Source organism: Scyliorhinus canicula, chromosome 11, assembly GCF_902713615.1.
Source record: "Scyliorhinus canicula chromosome 11, sScyCan1.1, whole genome shotgun sequence".
Taxonomy (NCBI): domain Eukaryota; kingdom Metazoa; phylum Chordata; class Chondrichthyes; order Carcharhiniformes; family Scyliorhinidae; genus Scyliorhinus; species Scyliorhinus canicula.
In genome coordinates this window covers 128259587-128275735 of record NC_052156.1, presented here as the reverse complement: position 1 = coordinate 128275735, position 16149 = coordinate 128259587, and the positions used below count along the sequence as shown (strand labels likewise).

The following is a 16149-nucleotide window of genomic DNA, read 5'->3' as shown; positions in this document are numbered from 1 at the left end:
GTAGTTCTTCAGGCCAAAGACTGGTCCAATGTGCCTCGCGAAGTGAGACCAGTGTGAAAATTGAGTCATGTGACCTGGACGCAGAGCACCATAGGCAAGAAGAGTCCCAGGCAGGGAACAGCGTAAGGTCCCAGTTAGGGAAAAGAGCTGGAGGACAGAAAAAACTCTAAGCAGATAAGGGGCTGCAGTTGGCTGAGGAGGGCTCAGGAGCAACCCAGGCAATTAGTGCGGGCTTAGGAGCAACCAGCTAAATTAAAGAGCAGGAGAAGGGGATGTGCCCATGCTGCAGGTCACTGGGGCAAAGGTACCCTTTTGGAGCAGTATTCTACTTGGCACACCTGAAGAATTGAAGTTTTGCTTGTGAGATGGTGCTGTGGTGCAGTTTCAGAAATCTTGGAGAACAGCATCTGAAGGGAACTGGCTATTTCTGATAGGTAAAAGGGTAATTGATTTAGCCATTTTAATGTAAATACTAAAGCCCAGTTTAAAATCCATTTTAAACTGGATTTCATCATATAACTTCAAGTATAACTTAGATCACAAAAACACACAGCTTGCAGAATTTGCAGTGGCAAAGCACAGAATTTGAAACATCTAAAAAAAACTAGCTAAAGCTTATGCAACATTTATACTGAAGGTTAAATTGACATTATAGTTCATATGAGCTCTGCCATTATTCAAATGAACAGAATCGCAGAGTTTAGCACAAACCCGTTTGATGATAAGGGCAGAGTTTGCATTCCAACCCATATTTAAGAATTCCACATTATCATGAGAATGTCGCTTTAAGAAATGTTAGCTGCTCATGTTACTGCAGTGATGTCAGAGTGTGGGTGGAGCTGAGCTCTGGTTCTGCGTTTTAGTTTCACTTTGAGAAAAAGCTTGGGAGTGTCTGGGTTTTCCAGTGAGCTGCAGCTGAAGTTAAACAAAGAGCTGAACTGTTAATCTCTGCCATCCAAAGACTATCTCTGGATCATTTGGTGAATTCAGAATTATAAATGTTCTCAATAGTGAATGTGAACCTAATGTGCACCTGTTTAAAGGTTTGTTAAGTATTTTGGATGTTAAAAGGACAGCTTAAAGGATTACTTAGTGTTGTATTTTTGGGGGTTATCTTTGAATTAATGGTTGCTAAGATATTCACTGTTTGTTTTAAAAAGGTTAACTTGAGTTCATAGAATAAACATTGTTTTGTTTTTAAAAATACTGGTCCATTTCTGCTGTACCATATCTGTAGAGTGAGCCGTGTGCTCCCCATACCACAATCTATTAAAAGTTGTGGGTCAGGTGAACTCCATGATACACTTTGGGATTCTCTAAGCCCTGACCTATAACAACATGCAACATTTATATTAATTTTTAAAAGTTCAACAAGATAATGTTGCACATTGTTGATTGACAATTAACCATCCAACCAAATGCATTTGAGACCCATCCAAGCCATCAGCACATTGCAGGGGTAGGGACAGATGGAGTCAGACTGATAACATTCTCTTTAAACATAGAGGTCCGGGCAGACATTTTCCATCCTGGATCACTCTATACCTTTTACCTGACTACTTGCTATCCTTATTTCTTATTTTCATATTTCCACTCTAACTCTTGAACTTTGCACAAGCTGTTTTGCTTTGAGCAAGAACCATTACTGTATTTTGAAAGTTATGTCTGTTGTAAACCATTAAGCCAATATTTCTCTGAAAATCTTTGCTGGCAAGGGCGTTATTCAGAACATTTGATTTGTAAGCACAAGAAGATCTGGGGCTGGTTTAGCACAGGGCTAAATCGCTGGCTTTGAAAGCAGTCCGAGGCAGGCCAGCAGCGTGGTTCAATTCCCGTAACAGCCTCCCCGAACAGGCGCCGGAATGTGGTGACTAGGGGCTTTTCACAGTAACTTCATTTGAAGCCTACTTGTGACAGTAAGCGATTTTCATTTCATTTCATCTCAGTCTCTCAATTATAAATCAATAGACACAATGAAAGATTTTTATTTTGCATCCGAAAAGTGTAATTTAAATTCTACTGAGTTTTGAAGTGTATACAAGACTACATTTAAACCGCACGGAAGATTCCTACAGCGTCTCAGAAGATGATATTGAAACACTATGATGTGGGCATCATTGTGGCCATCCAGGTCGGCACAACCTATTGAGGATCTTGCCTCAGAATTCTTAAAGGTGAAGACTGGAATCCCTTGCGAGAGATACAGAGTTTCAATAAGATTGGTTGACTCAGTGTTTACTGATGTTTGGTAGAGTTTTTGAGAAATCTGTGGAATCTGCCTTGATCGCATCTACCATTTATTGTGCATGTGGTGAGATAAACCACATTTTATGTTAGTTCACATTTACCTTAAACTAACCCTGAATATTAGAGTATAAGACAGATATTGTAAATGGTTTTAACTTTGACCTTGTAAAGATTATTTTTGTTTGTGCAAAACCTGTGAAATCTTGCGGCTTTGTTCTCTTCGCAAGTGTCTTAAACATTTGAACTTTTGTCTACTTCCACAAAATATTACTGGTCCCGAACCAAATCGTACCAAGAACCAGGATTATAACAATAATGATACACGGATTAATTTTAGGCAGCATTTTGAGATAGGTATAGATACATATATTATGATTCCTTGTGGTAAATGGAACTCAGGTACAGCTTTAAACAGTGATTTTTGACTTGGATGAAATTTACTACTCAACCCTCATATTAAGTAAAAGAGTGAAGATAGCAATCTCCCATCTAATCATAATTCTGATAGCAGATCAGAATTTCAGTTTAAAGTCAGCGAAAAACAATTTGTTCATTCATGATCCTAAATATCAGTCATTTTCCCCTCACTACTTAAATCCAAAGCATTGGCATATAAAAACAACTAAAATTCCCACAAATGCTTACAACAAAGCACGATTCAAATATTCAATGTTGATACTAAAAGAAACTCACATGATTAATGGACAGAATAAACCAGGCTCGGGGGTGATGGGGGAAGGAGGGAAGAGGTCGTATGCCGCCACCCCCCAGAAACCATGTTGCCGTGGGCTGTCGTGCTTCATGTCGACCTGACCAACAGCAATGAAATCCTGTGGGGCTCATTATTGAGGGTTGAGGTGATGGGGCGAATGCCCCACACTCTGGGACTGCCGGCCAATCTGATTGGTCAGCAGCTCCCTCATTCCTGGCACTTAGGAGTCAGTGGCAACTGTTGGGGCTGCAGGTGAGGTGTGGCGACCAGGATCAAGGTTCCTCAGAGCAGGTAAGTCTTGGGTCGGGAGGGTTATGGGGAGTGTGGAAGGAGGCAGTAGGCAGCATAGGTGGGTTTAAGAGAGGGAGCAGGTAGGAAGGAAGGCGGTGTTCAGTTGAAGGCAATCGGCAGCTTACAATCAGCAAATGGCAGCCCCCAAAAAGAGTGACTCCTCCCCCCATTTTCAACCATCATAGGTTAAAAATCAGGCTTCCTGCTCCTGCCCTGCTGCTCACAAGAAACATATTATGGTGTGTGCAGCGCATTGGCAGGGTCAATAGTATGATAGCAAGCAGAATTGATCCTCAATTATTGATTTAAATTTGGCAGGAATGCTGCCTGTTTCAGCTTCTCCACCCCCACCCCTCCCCATATTATGAGAGTAAACTTCAGGGATGGAAGGGTGGGCATGTATACCCATTTCATGTGCTGCCCCCCCGCCCCACCCTTCCCAAAAACATACCCACCAGTGGTTTGTAAAACTCAAGTCCCATATCTTCAGAACTCAGTCAAAACACGGTAGCACAGTGGGTAAAATCATAGAATTTACAGTGCAGAAGGAGGCCATTCGGCCCATCAAGTCTGCACCAGCCCTTGGAAAGAACACCCTACTTAAGCCCACGCCTCCACCCTATGCCCAGAACCCAGTAACCCCACCTAACCTTTTTCTTTGGACACTAAGGGCAATTTAGCATGGCCAATCTACCTAACCCACACATCTTTGGACTGTGGGAGGAAACTGGAGCACCCGGAGGAACCCTGTAGACACAGAGACAATGTGCAGACTCCGCACAGACAGTGACCCGAGCCGGGAATCGAACCTGGGACCCTGGAGCTGTGAAGCAACTGTGCTAACCACTGTGCTATCATGCTGCCCAGTTCTAGGGTCCCAGATTCGATTCCCGGCTTGGGTCACTGTCTGTGCGGAGTCTGCACGTTCTCCCAGTGTCTTCGTGGGTTTCGTCTGGTGCTTTGGTTTCCTCCCACACGTTCCGAAAGACATGTTGATAGGTTGGGACGTCTTGTTGAAGTTGTACAAGACATTGGTAAGACCACACATGGGATACTGTGCTGAGTTCTGGTCACCCTATTATCGAAAGGATATTGTTAAACTAGAAAGAGTGTAGAAGAGATTTACGAGGATGCTACCAGGACTTGATTATAAGGAGAGGCTGGGACTTTTTTCCTTGGAGCCAAAGAGGCTTAGGGGTGAGCTTAAAGAGGTCTATAAAATAATGAGGAGCATCGAAAAGGTAGATAGTCGACACCTTTTTCCAAAGGTAGAGGAGTCTAGAACTAGAGGGCATAGGGTTAAGGTGAGAAGAGAGAGTTATAAAAGAGACCAGAGGGGAAACTTTTTCACAGAGGGTGGTGAGCATCTGGAACGAGCTGTCAAGAGGCAGTGGTAGAGGAGGGTACAATTTATTTCTTTTGAAAAACAGTTAGACAGTAACATGGGCAGGGTGGGTACAGAGGGATATGGGCCAAATGCGGGCAAGTGGGACGAGCTTAATGATAGAAACTGGGCGGCATGGACAAGCTGGGCCGAAGGCCTGTTTCCATGCCGTAAACATCTATGACTCTATGAGGTAATTTGGGCATTCTGAATTCTCCCTCTGGCGTACCCAAACAGCCGTCGGAATGTTGCGCCTAGGGGCTTTTCACAGTAACTTCATTGCAGTGCTAATGTAAGCCTACTTGTGACAAGAAAGATTATTATAAAAACATCATGTCTCCTTCCCTAACTGCATCAAGACCCACACTCCATTGTCTAAGCTCCAATGGCTCCCCATGCTACACAAATTGACTTGCACAGATGCTCGCTAAGAATGTATTCTTTGAAAAGGGGGTAGTCAATTTGGTTGACAGACTGGCTAACAATTCCCTGATAGAAAAGGTATCTGAGACACTGGCCCTCTGCTCCTAGAATCAAGATTGAAAACTTGCATAGATTTCATGCCTTTGGCAGATGATCGTGGACACAATGATCGTAATGTCTTCAACACAGGGAATTAGAACTTTCAGGTTTAATGCAGATATTCTCAGGTATACGGTGTTGCTTACTCACAATCAGTGAAGTCCTGAGCATGTCCTCTGTCTAATTATAGACCAATGTAAACTGGGGCTGCAACAAGAACCCCTTGTGATCTGATCTTTCATATCACATCTCCCCACATGCCTCACATACATTTTTCAAATCTTTTCAAAGGCAAATCAAAAATATTTATTTCGTGAGACCAGGCCGGATAAGCATCGCAAATTTATTTTATTTGCAAACGTCAAATATACAAAGAGAAACACTAAAGAAAATTCCACTTAAGTCACTCAGTCTCATTTGTCAAAAATGAAAATAACGTAAACCCCATGCCTCATCCCTTCTGAGTTAATAATTTATTTTGGCATTAACCTATTTTCCAGACAAATGATGCCTGCAAAAACTGCTATGTAATTTAGCTTCCAACTTTCAGGGAAGACTGTCCCAAGAGGTATTTCATTCAAATTCTGACTGGCCCCAAACATGGGGTTTCGCCCCCATATTTTTCATCCTGACTAGAGGAGCACTGTCCCAGATACCTATGCAAATATAAGTTTCTGACTTGGGCCTTTTTACTTTGCTTTTAATGACTTTGTGATCTTTCCAATAGCCACATGAGAAGTGCAGGACTGATCTTTGATGTTTCCAAATGACCTGCAGTACATATCTTTCTTTTTTATTTCTGTCCCGGAGATTTGCAGTGATTTATGGAAGTAGTCACACCCAAGACCAGAACAAGAATAAAAAAAACAAAAGTGAAAGTGCCATATTAATAGAATATTTCACACTCCTAATCTATATCTGATCTAAAATAATCTTGAATGGCAGGGTCAGAAAAATGAATAGCATGATGCAGGTGATAACAGCCTATATTCAACACAGAAATAGGATCATAAATGGCACAGCCGATCTGTAATGCCATGATGGAATTTCCAGCTGCTCAACATTTTGCCTGCTCAGATCCATCAAGGTGATCTATAACGTTTGGAGAAGGAAGAATGGAGAAAAATATTCTCATAATGTATATAGAATAATCTTTTCCAAATTTTTCCATACAAATAGCTCCCTGCAAACATTGACATTCCTGACTTAAATGCAAGTGTTGATACTATTCTGGGATTCTCCGCAGCATTAACTCCTCAAAGCCACACTCAGCTATCGAAAGGACAACAATGCTGCCATTGTAAGCACAAAAAAAATAGACTTCAAAACCAGAAATTATGCCAAGCAAATCCAGAACAGTAAAAAACGAGAGAGAGAAATGAAATTACAATTATGGACTCAAAAGGTCCCCATCAGAATCAGAGGGGTTTAATTTGAAACCTACGATATAGAACAAGAATACATGGTGAAATGCTAAAATGGCTGCAGTACATGGTTGATTTAGAGCTAGGAAGCACATAAGTAACAGAAGCAATACCATACCAGGACCTTATTATTCTGCTTTACACCCTGAACTATCTAGCTTCGTAACTATTCTATTCCTCATTTTATAATATGAAAATGAACTGCACTTTATCAGGATGAAGCAACTAGAAGCAGAATCAGAGCAGCACTAAGTATTGTTGTATAAATAATGGTGCAGTGGAGCAGCCTAAAACACACTGGTTTATACGTAAAACAGTCTGCAAAAAAATTCTCAAAAGTTTGCAGAAAATATTAGGAACAATATATTTGGTTTAAATGCCTTTTACAATAGAATACCAACAGTTTTCTTCCATGTAGTTAATTTGATATAATGCAAGTACAGGAACCATATATACAGCAACTTCACTATCATCTAATGAAAATATTACAAATAACTTACGTAAAAAATGCTTTTCTAACAGCGCTATTTCAAGATGTCCCTTGATTTCATTCAGTCGTTCAGATTCTGTCCTGTTAAAATCTTGAATTCCTGAAGCCATAATCGGTGCCCCTGGGCCTGCCTGTAACAAAAATGAAAATTCTTACAGGAAAGATATCTACCAAAATCAATTTGCATGAATCAGAGTCAAAAACTGCACAGTACTTGAGATTGTGATTTAACTGGCTGAATGCTGCAACCAACGAACTTTTGCTGATATGGCTTAACGCAAGACACTACTTCAATCTGCTGATTTCCCCTCAAGTGAATCAATAAGATCCAAGTAATTGTTCAATACACCATATTCTTGCTAGATAATTTATCCAGAACTCAACTGACATGCATCCACAGCCCTCTGGAGTAGAGAACGCCAAGGAGCCTCAATACTTTTGAGTGAATAAATTCTTCCTCATCTCAGATTTAAATGATCAGTCCTTTACCCTGAGAGTATGTCCCCTAATTCCAAAATTCCAGCCAGTGGAAATAATCAACCTGCATTTATCCTGTCAGATCCCCTCAGTCTTATTTGTTTCAATAAATTCAGCCTCATCCTTCCAAATTCCAGAGGTTATAGTCCCATTCTACTCAATGTCTCATTATAGGCTATCTCCTGATCCAAGAAATTAGTCTTGTCAGAGAAAAATAGAAACATTGAAATTAGGAGCAGAAGTAGGCCATTCGGCCCTTCAAGCTTCCTCCACCATTCAATAGGATTATGGCTGATCATCCAACTCTGTAACCTTTTCATGCTTTCCACCATATCCTTTGAACCCTTTAGCACCAAGAGCTGTATCCAGCTCCTTCTTGAAAACATAAAAGGTTTTGGCCTCAACTGCTTTCTGTGGTAGAGAATATCACAGGCTTACCAGGCTCACCACTCTTGAACATAGAACATAGAACAGTACAGCACAGAACAGGCCCTTCGGCCCTCGATGTTGTGCCGAGCAATAATCACCCTACTCAAACCCACGTATCCACCCTATACCCGTAACCCAACAACCCCCCTTAACCTTACTTTTTAGGACACTACGGGCAATTTAGCATGGCCAATCCACCTAACCCGCACATCTTTGGACTGTGGGAGGAAACCGGAGCACCCGGAGGAAACCCACACACACACGGGGAGGACGTGCAGACTCCGCACAGACAGTGACCCAGCCGGGAATCGAACCTGGGACCCTGGAGCTGTGAAGCATTTATGCTAACCACCATGCTACCGTGCTGCCCTTGGTGAAGATATTTCTCCTAATCTCAGTGCCCATATTCTTAGACTGTTATCTCTGGTTCTGGACTCCCCCGTCATCAGGAACATCCTTCCTGGATCTATCCAGTCGAGTCCGGTAGGTTTCTAGGAGATCTCTTATTCTTCTAAACTCCAGCAAATATAATCCGAACCAACTCAAATCTTTCCTCATACATCAGTCCCACTATGCCAGGAATCAGTCTGGTAAACCTTCTATTGAACTCCCTCGATAGCAAGACCATCCTTCCTCAGATAAGGAGACCAAAACTGGACACAATATTCCAGGTGTGGTCTCACCAAAGCCCTGTATAATTGCAACAAGATATCCCTGCTCCCGATTGCCTCCACGTAAAGTATATCCTTCCTTTGATAAGGAGACCAAAATGCCCTGCACAATTGTAGCAATGTTTCCTTACTCTTGTACTCAGGAACTTTGTGGCAGTGGTAGTGGCCCTACCTCCGGAACAGTTTCTACCCCCATCACTAGAAAATTCCTTTTCACTCCCCCCTACCTGGAGATACCTTTAAAACAGTCCCTGTAAAACTACTCCCATCAAGCAAGTAGCAAGTGCCTGTTGGACAAGGTCAAGCTCCAAGGCTCCTCAATCACTGCATTCTTACACAATTTGTTTATGTGCGATTGATATTTTCCCTAACTACTCAGCTGTGACGTAATCTTTTTAGAATTTTATGAACTTGCATATTCAAAACCAAGTGTGATGTAAAATTTTAATGTAGAAAATATGATGTTCAACTAGGTGAACAAAATGCACAGAAGATGCAGGACACTTTAAAATCCAAATGACCTGTAGCAGATTTGTTTACATTGCAAATGCAGAGTCAATAAATATATCAAATCGGAACATAAAGCTATTTAGTGCCATCAGCGCAGGTGATTAGCAGTTACTCAATCAGCTGCATTTTGTTATACTGGGAATATTTGGGAAGTTTTACCACTGTTTTGTACGTATATAACATTTCCCATTAGTCTGAAAATCATGGCTTTAACTTTCAATGGATTTCTTTTTCAAAAACCTTTTATTTTAATTATTTCACAGGATGTCAGCATCTCGGACAAGGACAGCATTTGTTACCCACTCTAACTGCCTCGAACCACTGAAGTATTTCTGGTGCAGCCACTCCCATGTACCTGTCCCCAGAATTTTGATGCAGTGGCTTTTAAAGAATGGTCATGTATTTCAAGTCAAAATGGAGTGTGACTTGGAGAGGAACTTGCAGATGGCATTTCTATATATCTGCTGCCCTTGCCCTTCAAAGGGGTGGTGGCTGCAAAACAGGAAGTGCCTTCACTAGTTGCCGCAGTGCATCTTTTATATGCTACACACTGCTGCCTCCGTGACGGCAATGGAGGGAGTGAATATTTAAGGTGGTGGAAAAAGTGCCAATCAAGTGGGCTATTTTGAGCTGGATAGTACTGAGCTTTAGTGTTACTGGGACTGCATTCATCTAGACAAGTCGAGCATGTTCCATCACACTCCTGACTTGCCTTGTAGATGCAGGACAGATTTTGAGCAGACAGGAGATAAGTTACTTGCCGTAGAATTCCCAGCCTCTGGATTGCTCTGTGGTCACAGTATTTATATCACTGGTCCAGTTCAGTTTCTGGCCAATGGTAACCTCCAGGACGTTGAGCAGTGGAGGGATTGAGGGATGGTAATGCATTGAACATCATGCGAAGATGGCTAGATTCTGTCATTGGAGGTGGCCATTGCCTGGCACATGAGAGGTGTGAATGTTACTTGCCACTTATCAACCAAAACCTGAATATTGTCTCGGTCTTGCTGCATATGGACACTGACTGTTTTAGTATGCAAATGTTACAAAACACCATGCAGTCATCAGCTAACATCCCAGCTCCTCACTTTATGATGGAAGAAAGGTCATTGATGGAGCAGTTGAAAACGGATACTACTCAGGAGGAACTTCGGCAGAGATCGTCTGGGACTAAGGTGATTGGTCCCCAACAACCATGGCCATCTTCCTTTGTGTGAGGTATAATTCCAACCAGTGGAGAATTTTCCATCTGGCTCCCATTTACTTGGGTTCTTTGATTGAACAGTCGGTCAAATGCTCCTCTGATGCCAAGGAAATTACTCTCAGCTCTGAGTTCAGCTCTTCTTGTCAATTTTGTGTCCAAGGCTATAATGAGGTCAAGAGCCAAGTGCTCAAACCAACTGAAGCCAAACTGAGTGCCAGTTAGTCGGGTATTGCTGTGAAAGTGCTGTTTCATAGCAACGGCAACAAAATTCCATCACTTTACTGATGAGTTGGATTGGATTTTTTAAAATTAATTCTCAAGGTTTGGGTGTTACTGGCCAGGCCAGCATTTATTGCTCATTCCCAATTGCCCTGGAGAAGGTGGTGGTGAGCTGACTTCTTCAACTGCTGCAGTCCATGTGCAGTCAGCACACCCAGGGTGCTGTTAGGGAGGGAGTTCCAGGATTTGGACCCAGTAACGTTGAAGGAACGGTAATATATTTCCAAGTCATGATGGTAAGTAGCCTGGATAGGAAATTCCAAGTGGTGGTGTTCCCATGTATCTTCTGCCCTTGTCCTTCTAGATGGTAGGGGGCTTTGGAAGATGCTGTCTAAGGCGCCTGTTCCTACAATGCATCTTGTAGATCATGCATTCTGCTGCACTATGCAGTGGTGGAGAGCAAGAATGTTTTGCGGTGGGGGGTGACATCAAGCGGGATTGTCCCGGATGCTGTCAAGCCTCGTGAGGCTGCATGCATCCAGGCAAAGGGAGAGTTTCACACTTCTGACTGTACCTTGTAGTTGATGAACAGGCTTTGGGGAATTGGGAGATGAGTTACTTGCCACAGGATTCCTAACCTGTTCTTGACTACTCCAGCTGAATTTCTGGTCAGTAGTGACTCCCAGGGGCAGCACGGTGGCGCAGTGGGTTAGCCCTGTTGCCTCACAGCGCCGAGGTCCCAGGTTCAATCCCGGCTCTGGGTCACTGTCCATGTGGAGTTTGCACGTTCTTCACGTGCCTGCGTGGCTTTCACCCCCACAACCCAAGAAGATGTGCCGGCTAGGTGGATTGATCGTGCTAACATGCCCCTTAATTGCAGGATCCTTTAAATGACACCTTATCAAACGCCTTCTGGAAATCCAAATACACTGCATATTAGTCCACCTTTCTTCATCCTCAAAGAACTCAAATAAATTTGTCAAATGCAATTTCTCTCTCAGAAAACCAGGTTAAATCTGCCCAATAGCATTTGTAATTTCAAAATTTCCTGCTATTACCTCTTTAATAATGGATTCTAGCATTTCCCAAATGACAGATATTAAACTAACTGGCATGTAGCTTCCTTCTTTCTGTTTCCCCCCTTTCATGAATAGCTTGACTAAGGGCACAACCAGTTCTTGAGCAGAAGTCCTCAGTACCACTGCCGGGATGTGGTCATAGCCTTTACAGTAGCCAATGCCTTCAACAGTTTCTTGATGTCATGTGGAGTGAACCAAATTGGCTGAAGGATGATATCTGTGATGCTGTAGAAAGTAGAAATGGATCATCCATTCAGCACATTCTGGCTGAAGGTATTGCAAATGCTTCGGCCTGGTCTTTTGCACTGATGTGCTGGGCCACACCATCATTGAGCATGTATATCATGTATTTAAGTCTTCTCAGTTGCTATTTCAAAATCTGAGGATACACTGTAAGATATCTACAAGTTACACAACTTGATTGGATGCAACCTCTAATTATAAGTAGTTACAATAACTACTAATTATCAGGGATGGTGTTCAGCTGCAGAGTGCGAGAAGATGCCCTCAGGTCTGGCATCAGTAGAGAGAGGACATCGAGTTTTCACAGAAATTGGGAAAGAACATAGGGCGTAGCTCACTGGGCATTACTCTAGTCTGTCAACAGTAAGAGGAAGATGTTCAGCAGCCCTAATTTACAAATTCCTAAGATCTCTTCAAAATGTTGTGTTTCTACATCTGCATTAATTTTTGGCTGATTATTTTCCTCTAACATTTGCATGGCCAATTCTTTCTCTTTCGTGTTCTTGCTGTGAGAATGTCTACATCAGTGATGGGAAACCTAGGCTCGTGAGTGGGCCGCATGAGTGGCCCTCCTTCATCTCAGTTGGCCGTAAGATTGAAGTCGGGCATGTTCACTAACTATGACTCTGGAATAATATTGAATAGATTTAATACATGCCAAATATTTCATAACAAGTTATAGAAAATGCTTAATAATTCATATACTAATAGAACAGGCATCAACTTCATGTAGAAAATAAATAGTTATGCTTGATTGGATGCTGAGGGAGTGCATTGCTCTCATATCAATGTAGTGTGCAATCAGCATGTACCTCACTTCACATGGCCTTACTTTACGTACATATTACATCAGTCACATTAGTAGGAAAAACTTTAAGTTCCTGGGGGTCACCATCACCAACAGTCTGTCCTGGTCCAGTCACGTTGATGCAACTGTCAAGAAAGCCCAACAACGTCTCTATTTCCTATGGAAGCTAAATATATTTTGCATGTCTGATCGACTCTCACAAACTTCTACAGATGTGCCATATAGAGCATCCTATCGGGCTGCATCACAGCTTGGTATGGCAATTGCTCGGCCCAAGATCGCAAGAAACTGCAGAGTGTGGTGAACTCAGCCCAATGTATCACACAAGCTTGCCACCTGCACACTGATTCTGTCCACACCTCCTGCTGCCTCAGGAAGGCAGACAGCATTATCAGATACCACTCGCACCCAGACTTTGCCTTCTTCAGACACTTCCATCAGGCAGAAGATACAGAAGTCTGAAGACCCGCATATCAAGACATAGGAACAGCTTCTTCCCCACTATTTGTCAATGTACTCTGTCGATTATTTTTTTTGTCTACTATGTACATACTGTGTACGTTCCTTGGCCGCAGAAAAATACTTTTCACCGTACTTCGGTACATGTGTCAATAAATCAAATCAAATGTCATCACGTCTGCAGTTTCAATGCGTTCACTTATTCTATTGTTTAATCTGGATTGATTACATTCTTATAGCACCTTCAGTGTCATGAAACATCCTGATGTGGAGATGCCAGCGTTGAACTGGGGTGGGCACAACAAACCTGTTGCATTTTAACCTGGTGTTGCGAAACATCCCAAAATGCTTCACAGGAGCATTATAAAACAAAGTATGACACCAACCCACATAAGGAGATATCAGTCAAAGAGGTAGTTTTTAACAAGCAACTTAAAGGAGGAAAGAGAGGCAGAGAGATGTAGAGGAAATTCCAGAACTTGGGGTTGAGGCAACTGAAGCTATGGCGCCCAATTGTGGAGCAATTACAATTGCAAGTGCACAAGAGACCAGAATTTGGGGAGCACTTGTGAGGCTGGAGAAGATTAGAGAGACAGGGAGGGGTGAGGTCAGGGAGGGATTTGAAAAGTAGTAACAGAATTTTAAAGCCCAAACGTTGCTAGACCAAGAGCCAATGTAGGTCAGCGAGCACGTGGGTGTTAGGAGAATGGGACTTGCTGCTGATTTTTGGGTGAACTCAAATTTATGGAGTATAGAATGTGGGAGTACATCCAGGAGTGCATTGGAATAGTCAAATCCAGGGATAATGAAAGCCTGAATGAGCGTTTCAGTAACTCATGAGCTGAGACAGGGCAAAGTTAGGCCATGTTACAGAGCTGGAAATAGGTGGTCATAGTGACAACATGAATATGTTAGCCATTTCTTATTGCCAAATTTTCTAACTATTTCTTGGCTTTTGATTTTTACATTCTGCTTTTAATTGATGTTGTTTAGTTTGAACCAGTCAACCAAGTGTTAAAGGAAAAATATTGGTATGTGACAAACAGACAAAGTGAGACAATTTGATAAATGTATTAACTAAATACAATCCTTTAATATATTACAGTGAGACTTACATTGCAGAGTGCAGACTTTGGTGTTCTGCAAAACCGATTATAGAATACCCTTCAGTGCATCATGTTCAAAATATCCAGTACTGCTAGTGTGTCTCTCTTTGGGAGGAGTTTAGCCATTATTAGACTAATTATAAAGCACAAATTGTAATGACTCAATCTCGCCTACACAGCCACACTGCAACCAAATTACAGAAAAATAAACCACGAGCATGAAAAATGACAAACAAGAATAATACTGGAAGGCAATGGTGAACTGATTATTTTCACCTTTCGAATTGCAAAGCTTCAATCTCTCAGATCCAACTAGCAATTATAAACTTTAAAATGCTGCTTAAAGAATGGCTCAAATATCAATTCAAAAGACAAAATATGGAATCACACATTAGAAGAAATAGTGTGAAATGGTCTTTATAATGAATATAATAGAACTATGAAATCACACAGCATTTACTATTCAATTAACACATTCAAAGGGATGCAAGGGAGGAGTAGCGCCTCCCACAGGCGGACTCGCTGCACTATAGTGCGTCATCCTGTACCTGCATTGGTCCTCACCTTCACCCAGCTCTTACCTGTGTCCGCAAGTAGTTGTTAACATGCAACAGTGGCCATATCCCGGTAAACTGCTTTGAGAGGCGGTCCAAACCAGGGAAGAGTCGCTGAGTGCCGTCAATGACTTGGGGACTTGTCCAAGCTGCCATGCAAAGATTGATTCCAGCGGACTGGACAGATGAAATTAACTATACATAATGTGTTGAATGAAGATGACTTGGAATACAAACAAAATGATCAGAACACCAACATATTCTTGACATAACTACTGGAAGGGGTTCCTTCAGAGCACAATTCTTAAAGTATATTTTGCAGGCAGCACGATGGCTAGCAGCACTGCTGCCTCACAGCGCCGGGGATGCGGGATAAATTCCAGCCTTGGGTGACAGTTTGTGTGGAGTTTGCACTTTCTCTGGGTTGGTGCACACTCGACGAATGGTCTCCTTCTGCACAGTAGGAATTCTATGATTCTATTCTATGGTTTTATTTATAGTTAGAAGAGGGAAATATTTTGGATAACATAAAAACAAATAGGAAGCACTTAAAAGATTGACAGTTCTCATAGTAGAAAAAACACCTTGCTTAACTGGTTGCCAGGGGCCACAGCCATTGCTGTAGACAATGCCTTCAGCCATTTCTTAATCTCATACAGAGTGAATCGAGTTGTCTGAAGAATTATATACATGATGGGAACCTCAGGAGGAGGCAGATATGAATCACCCACTTGGCTAGTCTGCTGAAGATAGTTGCAAACACTTCAGTTTTGTCTTGAACTAGGTTCTGCCATCACGAAGGATGGGAATATTTGCAGATCCTCCTCCTCTTTGTTATTTAATTGTCCACTGCAGAACTTGCTCTCACCCAATGGTTGTGAAATCACCTAGCTCTATATATAGAATGCTGCTGCCTCTGTTTAGCATGTATGTAGCCCTTCTGCACGCACCCACTCAGTTTCTGGCTCCTTGATGCATCCCCTTATTCGCTCGGCCGTCGCCGCCCAGTGGCAGAATTATAGGTTCCCCCCATACGAACGCCATGATTAGTTTGTCTCGTGCTTTGAAAAAGGCCTTGGAGATGTAGATTGAGGATCCATCTAAGTAGGAAGAGGTACCTGGGCAGCACATTCATTCTGATCGTCTGGACTCTCCCGTGAGGGAGAGTGGGAGTGTGTTCCATCTTTGCAGGTCCTTTTGTACGTCGTCTCTCAGGCTGGTGAGGTTCCATTTGTGGATCTCTTTCCAGTCATGGGCTATTTGGATCCCCAGGTAGCGGAATTTGTGTCGGGCTTGTTTAAACGGCAATCCCGTTAGTAC

General features: G+C 42.3%; 1 protein-coding gene across 7 annotated transcripts in view; it reads right to left on the bottom strand.

Annotated features, from left to right (window-relative positions):
* gramd4a (GRAM domain containing 4a) overlaps positions 1-16149 on the bottom strand; it is a 233247-nt gene that overhangs the window by 125396 nt on the left and 91702 nt on the right. For all 7 annotated transcript variants that reach the window (XM_038811399.1, XM_038811396.1, XM_038811397.1 and 4 more), the window contains one exon: positions 7081-7201. In XM_038811399.1, the coding sequence (XP_038667327.1) occupies positions 7081-7201 (121 nt within the window). The remainder of the gene's footprint in view (positions 1-7080; positions 7202-16149) is intronic.